The sequence below is a fragment of the Diabrotica virgifera genome, chromosome 3, assembly GCF_917563875.1.
Source record: "Diabrotica virgifera virgifera chromosome 3, PGI_DIABVI_V3a".
In the NCBI taxonomy this organism is placed as follows: domain Eukaryota; kingdom Metazoa; phylum Arthropoda; class Insecta; order Coleoptera; family Chrysomelidae; genus Diabrotica; species Diabrotica virgifera.
Genome location: NC_065445.1, coordinates 128,187,424 through 128,205,219, shown reverse-complemented (window position 1 = coordinate 128,205,219; position 17,796 = coordinate 128,187,424). Strand labels below are relative to the sequence as shown.

General features: G+C 33.2%; 1 protein-coding gene across 3 annotated transcripts in view; it reads right to left on the bottom strand.

Moving 5' to 3' along the window:
* Window positions 1-16,889, bottom strand: part of LOC114339893 (nose resistant to fluoxetine protein 6-like) — a 123,646-nt gene extending 106,757 nt beyond the window's left edge. The window contains exons 1-2 of one of the 3 annotated variants that reach the window (XM_050645511.1): window positions 16,777-16,889; window positions 833-1,039 (exon numbers count right to left, since the gene is read on the bottom strand). In XM_050645511.1, the coding sequence (XP_050501468.1) occupies window positions 833-1,037 (205 nt within the window). In that variant the 5' untranslated portion in view covers window positions 1,038-1,039; window positions 16,777-16,889. Of the gene's footprint in view, window positions 1-832; window positions 1,040-4,285; window positions 4,394-16,776 lie in introns of those variants that run through there. The other 2 variants (XM_050645514.1, XM_050645513.1) reach the window with 2 other exon arrangements.
* Between the last annotated feature and the right edge of the window lie 907 nt (window positions 16,890-17,796).

Sequence of the window (17,796 nt, the reverse complement as noted above, 5' to 3'; positions counted from 1 at the left end):
TGTTTTGTGTCTTGTCTTAGGTGTTTGTTCTTCCATATTGTGTCATCAAGAGATCCCGCCGCTTTACTTGCTTTTAAGCTTTGTTTTCGTACCTCCTCTTCAATATCTCCGTAACTGGTTATATCTATTCCAAGATATCTAAACTTTGCTTCCTGCTTTATTATTCTCCAATTATCAATTTCGGTTTTACATCGTAGTGGGTATTTATATGTTGTCATACATTTGGTTTTTTCTGCTGATATTATCATATTATATTTCTTGGCTGTTGTATTGAAGATGTGTGTTAAGCTTTGGAGATCGTCTTCTGTCTCGGCGATTAATGCGGCGTCGTCTGCATAACATAATATTTGGATTTCTTTGTTCCCCATTCTGTAACCATGACCTTTACGTACTGCTTCTATCATTTTGTTCAATATTATATTACAGAGCAGTGGGTTTAACGAGTCACCCTGTCTAACTCCGCTTTGTACTGGTATTAACTGCGTTAGTTTTCCATTTACCTTTGCCTGTATTCGATTATGAAAGTAGGTGTTTTCGATGGTTTATATAATATTAATTGGTATAGTTCCCCCTCTTTTGTTATTTTTCTCTCGATATTCTTTATCTGTTTCTACTTTAGTTAACATAATACAAAATAACAGGATCTAGGACATCTGGGCATCGCCGTTTAGGAGAAGAACGTTATTAATTAATTCGGACGTCGAAATGGCCGACGCCGAAACGGCTGACGTCCACTTGGCTTGGCGCCCAAACGGCGGCGCCTAGATATCCCATCCCCAAAATACCATGTTGTTAAACTGGTAGTTTTTTTTTATTTAACGGCATAACTTACTTTGCAAAGCCCAAATATCTTCCTCTCGGTTGGTACTCTCATTCAATCTGCTTAAATAAACGCCTAAACTATTTTTGCATTCAGCTGATATTTTAATATTTCCAGACGCCATATTTAAATTTTGAACAATTTCGGAATCGATCTTGGCATTAACTTTCCCACAAATCAGAGATATAACTAAATAAGCAATCGTAAAAAGCTCCATACCTAAAAAATTAAATTAAATGTGACTAAATATAGTATGGTATAGTTAGACCCAAACCCAGACATCCAAAGTGAAAGTTATCCTCCAACACCAAATTGTTCTATATGGTCTACATAATGTTCAGAAAAAAGTCACACCATTTTGAGTGTCGGGTTTGGGGGGGAGAGGGGGAAGAAATCTGCAAATTCGTAGTTTTTTATGTTTTTCGTCAATATTTCTAAAACTAAGCGGTTTAGCATGAACAACCTTCTAAACAAAATTGTTCTACATTAAATTTGAAATCAAAAAGGCCCTATGCATAACCTTTCTAAAATGAACGGTTCCAAAGTTACGGAGGTAGTATAGTATAATTGGTCCAAAAAAAGGTCTAACCCAGACATCCAAAGTAAAAGTTTTCCTTCAACACCAAATTGTTCTATATGGTCCACATATTGTTCAGTAAAAAGTTACACGATTTTGATCAGCCGGTTTGGGGGGGAGATGGGGGAGAAGTCGGTAAATTAGTAGTTTTTTTAAGTCTTTCGTCAATATTTCTAAAACTATGCTTTAGCGTAAGGAATGTTTTACAGAAAAATATTCTACATAAAATTTAAAACAAAAAAGGTTCGATACATAATTGTTATAAAATCATCGGTTCCAGAGTTACGGAGGGTGAAAAGTGGGGGTTTTCGATACTTTTTATATTTACCGATTTCTCTCCCCTCTCCCCCCCCCCAACCCGACGTTCAAAATGGTGTGACTTTTTTCTGAACATTATGTGGACCATATAGCACAATTTGGTGTTGGAGGATAACTTTCACTTTGGATGTCTGGGTTTTTGGTATAGTTATATCATAAATATTGCCCAAAAAATATAAAAAGTATCGAAAACTTCGACTTTCACCCTCTGTAACTCTGGAACCGTTGATTTTATAACAATTATGTATAGAATATATTTTGTTTTAAATTTTATGTAGAATTTTTTGGGTATAACATTGTTTACGCTTACGCATAGTTTTAGAAATATTGACGAAAAACGTAAAAAAACTACTAATTTACGGGCTTCTCTCCAATCTCCCTCCCAAACCGAACGCCCAAAATGGTGTAACCTTTTACTGAACAATATGTGGACCATATAGAACATTTTGGTGTTGGAGGAAAACTTTTACTTTGGATGTTTTGGTTAGGTCTTTTTTTGGACCAGTTATACTATACTACCTCCGTAACTTTTGGAACCATTCATTTTAGAAAGATTGTGCATAGGGACTTTTTTATTTCAAATTTAATATAGAACAATTTTGTATAGAAGGTTGTTCATTCTAAACCGCATAGTTTTAGAAATATTGGCGAAAAACTTAACTACGAATTTACCGATTTCTCCCCCCTCTCCCCCCAAACCCGACGCTCAAAATGGTGTGACTTTTTTCTGGACATTGTGTGGACCATATAGAACAATTTGGTTTTGAAGGATAACTTTCACTTTGGATGTCTGGGTTATGCCGTCTTTTGGATCAACTATACTATACTAATACGCTACATAATATAAAAATTATTGGTGCTAATATACAGTATGCGGTTTACCGACATCCCGACATATTTCTGCTGCAGCTTGCTGTCTACCGAATGATGCGGTGTACAGCCTGTATTATAATACAGCTTCATCAAAAGTGTCTTTCCAAAGTAAATAAAACGCAAAAATCAGAAGAATTATTATATTAGTTGAAAGACTGATAAGTTTGTACACACTTGAATAAATGAAGGAAGTGAAAAAATAGTATATCAAATAAAGTGTGTAAATAATTTATTTACTTAGCTGAGCGCTTTCGACATAAATGTCATCATCCGAGCTAATGGTCAATTCTATCGTGCTATGTATTAAAAGTATAAGCCAAAAATGAAAATTTTTCATTAGGACTTTTCAAAGTCTTTTTTACCACTGATTAAATAACTATTACAACTAAATATCAAAATGGTGATGAAACATGATTCATAAATTAGTAATTAACTACTTTACTTTTATTTCTACTTTGGTAATACCTTATTAATTATATAATTCAAAATATAGAAGAATCCCGAAATAGTTATTTATGAAACAGTTCGTGAAGTATGCTTTTTGCGAACGCACGCGATGTTCATATATACACGCTATACATCGCGTAAGTTTGCGCAAAGTACATCACGCACAGTTTCATACAATATTTTATCTACGATAAACAAATAAAGAAACTGTAACTCTTCGTCCCTGGAATTCATTTCTATTCTACAATTTTTAGAACTTTGACATTTAAAAATTCTAACTTCTTTTAAACCACAAAACTGTCAAAACGTTTGTAGTAATATATTGCCCACATGTCATCACCATGACAACGCGAAAGTTAAGGATATTTGATTATCAAAACCTTTATCACAAAACTATAATCAAAAATAAAAAGAATTAACAAAATTATAAGTAACAATAATAAATAAAACCAAACAAAATGCTGTGTATGTCCATAACCAACATCTCCACATAACCTAACTTTTCTTGTTAAGTTGACGTACCCTGCAAAGGTGGGGTAAACTGGAAAGTATATCTGAATTAAGAATAAGACATGCACTGTATAGCTATCTCTGTCGTTCAGAGCCACCTATGGTGACAATCATTTTGGATCAGACGTTATGAAAGTGTGCCAAAAAACAGTGCGAAAAAGTAAATCCCATTTAAAATACATTGTTACTTCACGCACACTTTAAATGTTTCACGCACTGCTATCTATAATGACAGTTTTCACAAACTAAAAACTTATACATAATATAACATTGAGTAGATAAAATCGTTTTTATGACTTATACTACTCTTAGTACATAGCACGTTAGAATTAGTATAAAGTATCACTTCGTTGAGACATATGCGTGAGCATCTTAAAAATGTGAATCTGCATTAAAATGTGCAGTCATGTATACTTTTGTTGTACTTGCCGACCGTGTAACCCCAAACAGCAAAAAAACAGAAGAAACGGCCACATAAACGTTACACAAACATAAAACTTTTGTCAGAGTATAGGTGTATCACCCAACCATTTTGGCCTGGCAGAGAGAGATGACTGACCTGTGACAGTCATATGAGGTAGATTAGGTTGACAGATCAGTAAGATTAGATTAATTGTCATAGGAATATAGGAACAAAAAAAATATTTCTTGCAAAAGTATCGGAAACAATGTGTTATACTAGGTTGTCTCATGTGGTAAATTGATAATGTTATATCAGGCTCTGTAATAATAATACTTACTTAAACAAAGAACAAAACAAGTAAATAAAACTTCACAAATTTTACGATAATCTGTTTTAAACGGCTGTACCTATTAAATATTTTACTCGATAACTACCGAAATATTTTAAAGCAGTAATTAACATATTAATATCATTAGAGATAAGGAGTCAATTAAGATTTTTGTAAAAGTATTTAAATTTATGCTGAAATATTTATCATTATGTTTGAAGTAATTTAAATTTTACCAATTAATGTAATAGATCCAGCATGCTATACCGAAAAAACCATTATCATTTTCTAAATAAACGGGGGAAATTAAAGGAAAAATCAACAACAGTACAAGTATTTGACTTACTAGTCCAGAAAGCCACTGCGCATCCGCTAGGAAAAATATTCTAACTCGGATTTTTTGCACAATCTTACTCAAGAAGGACTCCTTTTAACAAATTTGCATGTTGCCAGGACCAAAAGGTGGTCAAAAAATTTTTAAACGTTTTTTTTTGTTTTTTTCCTAAAATTATTTTTTTTGCATGGAAAAAAGTTTTTTTAGGTTTTTTCGATCATTCCAAACACAAAAGGTCTTTGGTGACTTTTCTCGAAAAATGATTCTTTGAAAATGAGTTTTTGACATATAAGCGATTAAAAATTGAAAAATTGAGAAATCGGCCATTTTTAACCCTCAAAAACTATGTGAAAAACTGAAAATTTTAATGTTGCCAAGGCAGGCAGATATTCTTTAAACATCGTTTGATGAAATTCCGAAGAGTTTTTTGCAATACAATATTCAAAACTCCTTTGTTTTTTAATTGGTAATCAAGCGTGCGCGACACTAATTTTCAACCGACAGTATGGTGCAAATAAAAGGAATAAATTCGTTATTTCGTAAACCGGCGACTTTAAGGAAAAATCCCGAAACAGGTCGATTTTTATTTTTAAGTTATGATATTGTGGCATATATGGTATACTAGTGACGTCATCCGTCTGGGCGTGATGACGTAATCGATGATTTTTTTAAAAGAGAATAGGGGTCGTGTGGTAGCTCATTTGAAAGGTTCTTCAATTCTCTATTCAGTAATGTAAACATTTACATAATTATTTATACAGGGTGTCCTTCTATTTCTTTTTTTGTCAAATAATTTAATTTAATAAAAATTTTTTCGACACCCTGTATAAATAATTATGTAAATGTTTATATTACTGAATAGAGAATTGAAGAACCTTTCAAATGATTACGTCATCACGTCCAGATGGATGACGTCACTAGTATACCATATACGCCACAATATCATAGCTTAAAAATAAAAATCGACCTGTTTCGTGATTTTTCCTTAAAGTTGCCGGTTTACGAAATAACGAATTTATTCCTTTTATTTGCACCATACTGTCGGTGGAAAATAGTGTCGCGCACGCTTGATTAGCAATTAAAAAACAAAGGAGTTTTGAATATTTTATTACAAAAAACTCTTCGGGATTTCATCAATCGATGTTTAAAGAATATCTGCCTATCTTGGCAACATTCAAATTTTCAGTTTTTCACATAGTTTTTGAGGGTTATAAATGGCCGATTTCGCAATTTTTCAATTTTTAATCGCTTATATGTCAAAAACTATCATTTTTCGAGAAAAGTAACTAAAGACCTTTTCTGTTTGGAATGATCCAAAAAACCTAAAAAAACTTTTTTCCATACAAAAAAAATAATTTTAGGAAAAAAACAAAAAAAAAACGTTTAAAAAATTTTTGACCACGTTTCGGTCCTGGCAATTTGCAAATTTGTAAAAAGGAGTTCTTTTTGAATAAGATTGTGCAAAAAATCCGAATTGGAATATTTTTCCTAGCGGATGCGCAGTGGCTTTCACCACAGACACTCTCTTTAGCTCACTCCTTTCCCTTGTCCATGTGACACACTCCAAAAGGATATGTGACACAGTGTCCGAAGCCCTACAATACAGGCAATTGCCCGATTCGGTCTTTTAGAATCTGTGCAAGTAGCTAGAATCTGAGCAGTTGCATCAGATAATACTCTAGGCGCTTGTGTCCGCAGTCCACCCAGTTCCGCAGATTCGGTATCAGTGACTTCGTCCACTGTGCCACATGCTCCATTACATCCCACTCAGCCTGCCACATCTCAATAGATCCTCGCTTCTAAAGTTCTCTCCTTGTACTTCCCTATTTCTCTCTCTCTTGCTCTCGCTCTCTCTCTCTCTCTCTGTCTCTCTCTCTCTCTATCTCTCTATCTCTCTCTCTATCTCTCTTTCTCTCTCTCTCTCTCTCTCTCCTCTCTCTCTCTCTCTCTCTCTCTCTCTCTCTCTCTCTCTCTCTCTCTCTCTCTCTCTATCTCTCTCGCCAACAACACATATAATAAGGGGACACAGCCGGTGATCACCCACGAGGCAACAGCAGACACAGTCCTGTAAGCACTTGCCACCTGCAGCAGACTAGTTCTGTCCGCGCGTACCAAGAGTCTCTTGTAGTATGCCTGTATTTCCACAGCTGCACTCCAGGCTGGATCAATTTAGTACCTAAAACCATCCAAACTCCAGAAGATGTATCCTAGCAGTGACTGTGGTGGTCACCAGAGGTTGGTTCTGATGGAGTATCCGTATTGAGCGGCCCCAAAAATCCCGAAGTTCCCTAATTGTATTCATTTAGTGCCGAAAATCCTTGTAACTTTAGAAGACGTACAGAGTGGTATTTACAAACTATCTTCTGGTGACTGTCCGAAAATTTACATCGGACAAACTGGCAGAACCTATGACAAACGGATAGCAGAACACAAATGGGCTTTCAACAATAGGAAAACAGACACTTCTACATACGCACTTCACTTTCTAGATTCTAGATCATACCTATTCATTCTTTTTGAACAGTTTCAAATTCTTCATATTCAAAATAAAGGTCTTCTTTATAAAAAGCTATCTTTATAAAAATCTATGAAAATCAATAAACTGAAAAACACAGATATAATTCTGACTGACCAACTAGAGACAAACAGCTCCCCACTCCTCAACCTCTTCAGTTAAAGTCTTTAAAATGCAAACACATAGTAAACTAAATCACTTGAGAAAGGCACTCTGCCGAAACAGCTGTAGCCACTTAGTTATAATAAAGGTGGAAGTATAGAAAACAAATGTTTTCAGTGTTTTGTTGTTAGATATGAAAAAATGTTTATAAACATTTCTTTTAGCTTAAATTAAATGTCACACAGCCATGCACATGCCTCTTGGTAGACTGAACATGTAATTTAAGAGAGAAGCAATATTTATTTATCACATCAATAGTAAAATGTTTCTGAGTTAATAAAATTACATAATAAATTCTTCTTCTTGTCTCGGGACTTTTCTTCAAAGTGGCCTGTTCTCAAAAAAATGAATTTATTCCAAAATTTTTTACTTCTCTGTATTTATTTTCAATACATGCTTATATTTAGTTCCAGACCAATCGAAATCAATCACTAATGGGCTTTAACAATAATAAAATTAAAAAGAAATACTTGTGAAATAGACATAAAGGAAGAGAAACACTCCCCAAAAAAATTATTTGATTTCTGTGTTTACCATACAATTTTTATCCGCCATCGATGCACGACATTTATAAGCTCTACATCAAGTTGCCAGTCGACAGATTCCTTTCATAGTACAGTGGAATCTCGATAAGTCGGATTAATCCGACTTATTTCGGGACCCCGGCCGATCCGGGTTATCGAAAATCCGGGTTAGCCGGAGAATATGGTAAAGATTAATAAAATTCATATAAATAATAAACAAATACACATAATAATTGCAAAATCATGAAATATACAGGGTGTTTCATTAATAATTGCCCATATAGTAACTGGAGAAACCTTAGCACAAAATACGAAGATTCAACCTAAAACACTTAAATAAAATGTGGTTCCTTACTGAGTTACAGGGTGTTTTATCTAAAAATTTAAAAATTATTTTTGCTCAGAATTTTAAAACTATTCAACGTATCCACTTCATACTTGGCAAGTATAGGTACTGTACAAACTACTAAATTATGTTAAACAAACGGTTCTGGCTATAACCAGAGGCGTACGACGGGAGAAAGTGAATGGTTGACCCTTTCCAAATTCTACGCCACTGGCGGAATTGCTATTTTAGTTCAATTTTTGCATTCTCCAATACTTTTTATGAAAATAATATACCCTTCATTCGTAACGATAAAGTCATTAATTTTCGAGGTATTTGAAGTTAAAAATGAAACGACACGGTTATTTTGATTAATGTATTGTGTCGCTTCATTTTTAATTTCAAATATCTCGAAAACGAATAATTTTATCATTACGAATGAAGAGTATATTATTTAGATAAAAAATATTGGAAAATAAAAAAATTACACTAAAATAGCAATTTCGTCAGGGGCGTAGAAATTGGGAAGGGTCAACCAGCCAGTATCCCCTGTCGTACGCCTCTGGTAGTAGCTAGAAACGTGTGTTTATCTTAATTTAGTAGGGTGTACAGTGTACGTACAGTGTCTACACTTTCTGCCAAGTATAATAAGGATACGCCAAATAGTTTTAAAGTACTGGTACAAATAATTTTTAAATTTTAATCATATGAATCATATCGTAAATTAATATCAAAATAAATGTGCCGTTTCATATTTAACTTCAAATATCTCGAAAACTAATGACTTTATCGTTACCAATGAAGAGTATATTATGTACGTAGAAAGTATTGGAGAATCCAAAAATGGAACTAAAATAGTAATTCCTCCAGTGGCGTAGAATTTGAGAAGGGTCAACCAATCATTATCCCCTGTCGTACGTCTCTGGTAGTAGCTATAAACGTTTGTTTATCATAATTTAGTAGAGTGTATAGTAGTCGCACTTTCTGCTAAGTATGAAAAGGATACGTCAAATAGTTTTAAAATGCTGAACAAAAATAGTTTTTAAATTTTTAGATAAAACACCCTGTAACTCAGTAACGAACCACATTATATGTAAGCGTTTTAGGTTAAATTTTCGTATTTTTTGCTAAAGTTTCTCCAGTTGCTATATGGACAATTATTAATGAAACACCCTGTATAATATATATTTTATGCACAGTACATATTTATAAATTACGTACTGTTGTATACAGTAACAGTAGTGTTTATTTCTTGGCAAAAAACTCAGTCAAAGTGCAAAAATGTTTGTTTTGCCTGATGAAAATCGGTCCGCGTTAGCCGAACTTCCGGATTGTCCGAGGTCGACTTATCGGGGTTCCACTGTAATTTAAAAATTTTGGCTTTTTCCCAGATAACAAATAATATAGTAAATTGGATAAGATGCCACACGGAAATAGCTCCAGAACAATAATTTTAAAAGTAGTGACAATGACTCCAGAAAAAATAGTGGTAATAGTGATATTTCCTTTATTTGATTTTCGATTTAAGATATTAGTTTATATGTTATTATATTATACATAGTGGGCCAAAGAAACAGTCCACCTCGATATTTGGCAGTACATATTTATTAGATTTTAAGCAAATGAAGAAACATGTCGATTTTTGATCTAAGGTGGACACATTTCTACGGTACATACAACTGTCATTTGTCAACCCCCTCCCTTCCATTTCCCCCACCCCTTATTTTTAAATAGTGAATAGGGGTCGTGTGCTACCTCATTTGAAAGGTTATTCAATTTTCTATTCAGTACTCTTAACATTAACATAATTATTTATACAGGGTGTCCAAAAAAAACATTTTGAATTAAATTAATTGACACAAAAAGAAGAATGTATGCAATTTATTTAACGCAAAATACATTCTACTACTGATAGAAAACAGAGAAAAATATTTATTTGACAAATAAATATTGTTTTTCGCTATTCAATATTCAATCTACCAAGAGGCAGATGGGTGGCAGCTTGAACATTAAAATTAAGCCAAAAACAATGTTTATTTATCAAAAACCATTTCTTCTGTTTTGTGACAGCAGTATAATGTATTTTGAATTAAATAAATTACATACATTCTTCTTTTTGTTTCAATATATTTAATTAAAATATTTGTTCTTGTACACCCTGTAAAAATTAATTATGTCAATGTGAACACTAGTGAATAGAGAATTGAATAACTTTTCAAATGAGCTAGCACACTACTCCTATTACCTATTTAAAAATAAGCGGTGGGGGAAGTGGACGGGAGGGGATTGACAAAAGACAGATGTATGTACCGTAAAAATGTGTCTCCCTTAGATCAAAAATCGACCTATTTCGTCATTTCCTTAAAATCTAATAAATACTGGAAAATATCGAGGTGGACTGTTTTCTTTGGCCCACTCTGTATGTACTAAGAAGGATCACGGAAATCACACTGAGGGATAGAAAAATTGGTGACGAAATTAGAACAGCATGTAAGGTGCAAAGATAAATGAGTGGGTACTGAACATGAAGAGAGCATAGTCATATATATGCAGAATAACGGATGATTGGGTAGTCAAGATAGCAGTAGTCAAGAAGTGGGCTGATCACGGAAAGGTGGAGTGACAATATAACATGAAGTCACAATTTAAGAAAATAAAAACAAGGTTTTGATGTTATTAATATGCGTTTGGTTATTGTTTTGATATCGTTTTGAGAAGGTCATACCAGGTAGATATTGTCAGATAAGATTGGCTTGCCATTTGTCCGCTGGCGGTAGCTTTTCCAATAATCTTCTAGTTCACCTGTCGTTCGGTGTTCTTGTCACATGACCTGTCCATCTTAATTTATTTTTTGCTACATGTTCCACTATATTTTTGTTCGTTGCCTGATGGTATTATTTGGTATTCTGTCTCTCATTGTGATTTCTAGCATGGCTCTCTCCATGGCCGTCTGGGTCACTCTTAGATTATCTGCTGTTATTTTCGTTAATATTAGGGTCTTTGATCCGTATGTTATCTGCGTCAGTACGCTCTGTTCATACACTTTTCTCTTCAGGCATATGGGCATATCATTTTTAAATATTTCCCGTAGCTTGCCAAACGCAGCCCAACCCAAACCTATTCTGCACTATATCTGGTGCGTTTGGTTATTCTTTCCGATTTATATCTCATGTCAAAAGTATTTACACACATGTGTTACTGTTATGTCGGCGTTGTCCATGCTGATGTTGTGTGCAACCTACAATTTCAATATTTTAACTTTAGCTTCTAATTTGTCATTTGTCTGGATAAAAATATGTGAACATCATCCATACACTCTAAAATGTGTCCTATCTGCTGTAGTAGAATAATGAACCATGATATAAGTAAACAGGTCATAGACGTAAATCAAGGATTAACAGTACGTTACAGAGGTTTGTTTACTAACATTAGAATATTTTTGTTTAGTAGATTGCAAGCAAAAAAAGAAAATTGTCATAATATGGTTTTTGATGATAGTAGTGAGTGATTTTATGAAATACAAAATCAACTTATGATAATTTAAATGGCATTCATGTGAATCTGACAAAGAAAGAGGGACAACAAATTCATGTACACATACATCACATTATAAATTAAATATGGCAAAAAATACTGACAGAAAGATGAAAAAGCCACATAGTACTCTTCCACAAAAAGTGAGATAGACTTTATCATATTTTATTCATAACAGAATAGAACCTATAGAAAATTTTCTTATAGCGAACAACAATGTGCGGAGAACCAGTGACCATGGTCAAAAATCAAAGTCAATGACTGATCAGAACATTTTGAGAACATACAATTCTAGACGATTCAACCCTTGATCTCATTTATTGAGCAAAAACAACTAAGTTGGTAGGGACATCCCCAACATATGGAAGACCAACGACAGGTTAGAAGAGTATGGGAAGCCAAAGCCTGGAAGAAGACATATAGGAGAAGACCTAAAAGTAGGGGTCGACAAGACAAGAATTCTTGTCTTGACAACAACTTTTTGTCTTGTCTTGAGAAAAAATCAAGAAATTTTAAAAAATCTTGTCTTGACGTTCTCTTGATATCTTATATCTTGTCTTGACTCAAGAAATTTCAAGATCTTGAAATTTCTTGATTACCCCGTCCGGTGATCCACCGGCGACCTTTTTATTGCGTTGCGTAATAACACGGCCTCCATTGTCACAGGAGAGAGTCAACGATCTGCATTTGTTTCCTGACGAAAGCAAAATTGATATATAGTTCTTCTTCTTCTTCTTCTTCCTCCTTCCTTAATAGGCTCGCGCCTGTTCCATCTTCGGATGCCTTCTCATCAGATATTCAGGTTGTCACTCCATCTCTTCCTTGGCCTTCCTATAGTCCTTCGGCCGTTCGGTGATCTGTCTAGTGCTAGTCTTTACTAGTCTTCCTTCTCCCATTCTGCTTATATGGCTATACCATTCTTCTTTCTTTTCAGTGTCCAGTCATTTATATTCTCTATATTACAGCTTTGCCTGAGGTATGTGCTACGTTGTCTATCCCATAATGATTTTCCTGCGATATCTCGGACTATTTTCATTTCACACGTTTTCATCAGTCTTTTTGTCCTTGTGGTGTCAGGTCTTGTGTCAGATATGTAGTTGCACGCTTAAAATAAACATTTTGTATGTTTCGCACATATTCTAAACTTAGCTGTCCAGGATTTTATAAAAATTGTTGAACCAAGTCGAAAGACATCGAAAGTTTAGACATAGAAAAGGATTTTGATTATTTGGAAAATAAGATCAAAGTAGAAAATGATATATGTATTTGATACTGCTTTAGACTTCAACTCTCCTTTAAGTAAAATTAAATATGTATCGGTTTTAAAACGTTTTTTGATCGAACGTTGTCTGATGTCTAACTTCCATGTCTTTCTATCATCCCATTGGTCATCACTAAGATCCCTTGTACTCATTGCTTTGGTTACCCCTTCTTTCCATGTATTTTTGGGTCTTCCTCGTTTTTTGCGGTTTGGTGGTACCCACTGCATAATCTTTTTGTGCAATCTTGTGTCTTCCATTCTTTGAACATGACCCAAATCAACTGTTTCCTCTCAATGTCTGTTGGAGAGGACATTGTCTGTTGTATGTTAAGTAACCATCTATTACAATTCGTCGTCTTACTTCCTCATTTCTAACTATTTCCCTGCGGTGTATACCTAACGATCTTCTAAACACATCCATTTCTACAGCTTCTAATTTTTTTTGTGTTGTTCTCGGTTATTATCCAAGTGTCTGCTCCGTAATTTAGGCTGCTTTTAATCAGTGATTCATAGATATTGTATTTCCGCTTTATTCCTATTTCGGAGCTCCAGAGTATTTCATTTAGGCAGCCAATTGTTCTTCTAGCTTGTGTTACTCTTTTCTTTATTTTCTCATCGTCCTTTCCTGTTCTATCGAAGATTACTTCCAGGTACATGTATTCACTACAGCATGTGAGTCCTTCATTATTCTCTAGTTCGGTATTGGTTAAATTTAGTTTTTCCACATTAAGTTCCAAGCCCATCTGTTCATATTCCTCCTTTAGTTTTCTTGCCATATACTCTAGATCGACGTCAAATTAAATACTTTGTCAAAAAAAACTCAGGGCAAATGCAACTTAACAGTGCCGATAATCTTGGAAGTATGAAATTGAAAAATACTTAAATGAGCCTAAGTCAGAAGATTCTGAGAATATACTTGATTGCTGGAAAAGACACGAAAATATCTACCCGTCATTATCGAAAATAGCCAAGGATTTTCTCAGAACGCCAGCAACATATGTACCAGGGGAAAGGCTATTTTCAAGAGCAGCTTTAATAATAACTAAGCCAAAAAATCGGCTGGGCATTCGATGTGTTATTTGTCTTAATTCATGGCTTATCAATTTCTATTTAAAAATGTGCTAAATTTGACATGTAAAATAAAATCTAGTTTGACATTTTACTGTTCAACGGGATTAGTAAGTAAGTATCATTAATAGTGCATTCTTTCACTTTTTTTGCTCTAAATTTTAAAGAACCGCTTGGATTGACATGAAATTTGGCGTACGTATAGCTTACATGTCAAAGAAAAAAAGTGATATTGTGCCGATGTGTGCTTTTGCTCTGGGGGTGACTTTCACCCCCTTTTGGGGGTGAAAAAATATATGTCCAAAATAAGTCCGGAAATGGCTAAACTGACTAATTTTAAATAACTTTTGTTCTATAGAGCTTTTTTGCCAAGTCAACACTTTTCGAATTATTTGCAAGTCAATATGTTCATTTTTCAACAAAATAACCACATTTTTAGACGGTTTTTCGCAAATAACTCAAAAAGTAATTATTTTGCCGAAAGAAACGTTCTTAGCAAAAATATAGCCTATAAAAAAGTAAAAAAAAATGGTGTACGCGTTAGTTCTCTGAATCTCTTAGAACCAGAGTTATAGCCAATGAAAAATAGATTCATATTCACCAAATTTCAAATATAATATTTCGACGTGAAATATCCAAAAAATTAAGCACTTTTTGGGGAAAAACTCATTATAACTTTTTTAAAGCGTATAAAAAAATATTTATTTCTGTTTTTACAAAAAGTTTCTAGCAATAAATTTAAGCAAGTTACGCTCAAAATAAAGTTGGTCCCTTTTGTTTTGCCAAAAAAAATCGGGAAGACCACCCCTAATTAGCAAATTAAAAGGAAATTAATCGTTACCGCTCTTCTTCTTCTTCTTCCTTCTTGTATGTAGGCTTTAAAGCCTGTTTCTTCTTCAATATTATCCTCCTAAATTGTTTAGGTTATCGCACCACCTTTTTCTTGGTCTGCCAATACTTCTTCGTCCATTTGGTGACTTATCTCGTGCTATTCGTACTATCCTATCCTCTGCCATTCTACTAATGTGTTCGTTCCACTCCTGTTTCCGTTTTGTCACCCATCCATTTATGTCTTCTATATTGCATGATCTTCTTATGTTTTTCGTTACCGCTCCACAAATTATTTTACTTATGTTGTGTTTATATGATCTGTAAGTTTCATTGATTCAAAGTGCTTATTTTTGAAAAAATTTGGTTTCAAAGTAAAATTTTTAAAAATTTTAATTTTGAAAAATATGCTTTTTTTCAAAATAACTTAAAAATTGTTAGATATACCAAAAATCTCGAAAAACAAAAAAAAGTCAGCATTGCTTTTCTGAAAATCACGTATTTTTTTGTTTTTCTGTTAGACAAAAATTGATTAAGATTTGGTGTTTCTAAATTTGCATACATTCGTAATCAGTGACTCGTTCAACCCCTTTTAACTACAGCCCCTTCAATAATAAGGACTTTCAACCGATGAAACTTACAGATCATATAAACAATATATACACGAGTCAAGAAATTTGTGAAGACGTAACGATTAAGTTCATTTAAGATACTAATTAGGGGATGATTTTCTCGATTTTTTTACCAAAACAAAAAGGGACTAACTTTATTTTGAGCGTAACTTGTTTACTTTTGATGCTAGAAATTTTTTTTATAAAACAAAAATGAAGATTTTTTAAACACTTTAAATAAGCTGTAATGAGTTTTCCCCGAAATGTGCTTCATTTTTGGTTATTTCACGTTAAAGTAGTCCATTTGGAATTTGACGAATAGGAACCTAATTTTCATCAGCTATAACTCTGCTTCTACTAGGTATGGAGACGTGATATTTACACCATTGTTTTTAGTTTTTTACAGGCTATATTTTTGCTAAGAATGCCTTTTCGACAAAATACTTACTATTTGAGTTATTTGCGAAAAACCGTCTAAAAGCGTGGTTATTTTGTTGAAAAAATGAACATATTCACTGCCAAATAACTCGAAAAGTATTGACTTAGTGAAAAAACTCTATAAAACAAAAGTTACTTAAAATTAGCCAGTTTATCCATTTCCTGACTTACTTTGGACGAATATTTTTTCACCCCCAATAGGGGGTGAAAACCACCCCCTGGGCAAAAGCACATATCGGCACAATATCACTTTTTTTCTTTGACTTGTTAGCTATGTGTGTGCCAAATTTTACGTCAATCCAAGCGGTTCTTTAAAATTTCTCTATAATCCTTTTTTTTTAATTTACATTTTTGTAAATCGTTTTAGAAAAAAGTGTTCAATAAATTAAAATATATTAGGTTATGTTAAAATAATCTTTGTTAAGATTATTTTATTATTGTAAATGTTAAAATAATTATTTATCTTTTTCACAAATAAATACATTTTATAGTTTTCATTATTAGTCAAGATATTTCAAGATTTCTTATTGTCTTGACAAGAAATCTTGGTAAGGACATAAAATTTGTTGTCTTGATCTTGTCTTGAAGTCAAGACAAGATCAAGACAAGATCTTGAAATTTTCAAGAAGTTGGCGAACCCTACCTAAGAGACTTGGGACAAAAGAGTTTGGTAACTACTAATAATAAGAGGAACCACTTGTAATGCAGCAAGACGAATGGGAAGAAATATAATAGAATGGCGAAAATGTGTATAGCAGTAATGGTGTACCGACTGCCACACACCATTATATCCAAGGTACTAGATTCAAAAGTATAAATTCATATATTATACAGTTTTATGTAATTTTATTATTACTTTAATAATATCCTACATAATTTGGATTAACAAAACGTACTTACTGTTTTATATCAAAACCTTAACTAGCAATAACTTTATAAAATATTTGGTATCTTAACAAAAACTAGGTTAAACAGATAATCAGCAGTCTTTCTGTGTCAGTCAATACTACGATACCAATCACCGAAAACAATAGAATTGCCGATATTTTTTAGGTTTTTATTGAAAAAAATCAATCACTTATTCATGGGTAGATAACAGGTCGTTGACAATTAAAATGCGTTTTTTTGAGAAGTTATCACCTTGTAGAGATAACGAGTTTCAATTATCGTAACAAGTAGAACCAAGGTCAGTACTAAGTTATTGAACTATTAAGTACTTTCGTTATATAATTTGGATTTGCACAGTTCAATAACCTAGCTTTAGCCTTGGATCTACTTATTCTACTTAAAATGTTTTTGTTGGTCATGACTTGTACTTTAAAACTCCTACTGCAAACTCATGAAAAGTTGTTCTTTAAGTGTTGAACTATGTTTTTCATTAAAAAAAAATAGGAAAGTCCCACATACAGAATAGATTTTGAAAAATAATAATGTACACTAATTTAAATCTGAAACTTTTCTTATTAGAACATTTCTTTGTTAACATCCTAAATTTTTGCCTTTCACAATTTACAAGGCATAGAGATGACCAATATAGAAAACAGAAAGAATTCTACAATATATGCAATCACATTTCGTTTTCATTCGTCTAGGAAAAGGAGATAAGGGGGAAAATAGTGGAAGCGGAGGGGAAGCATTATTAATTTTACTACGACATTTATACGAACGGCCTACGAGGTCTCATTTATTATTAATTTTACTACGACATAATTGTACATAAACAAAAATAAAGAGAATTCTATTTTATACAATTTTTGAAACTTCCAATGAAACACCAAGTACATAAAAGATATAAAAGATAATAACTTATGCATTAAATTTACTTAATTTTATTAACTAGCGGGTTTTATTGGTTGAATTTGTCTGTGGATAATTAAGTTTCATGTCAGCTAACATATTTTAATATTTAAACAATTTTTT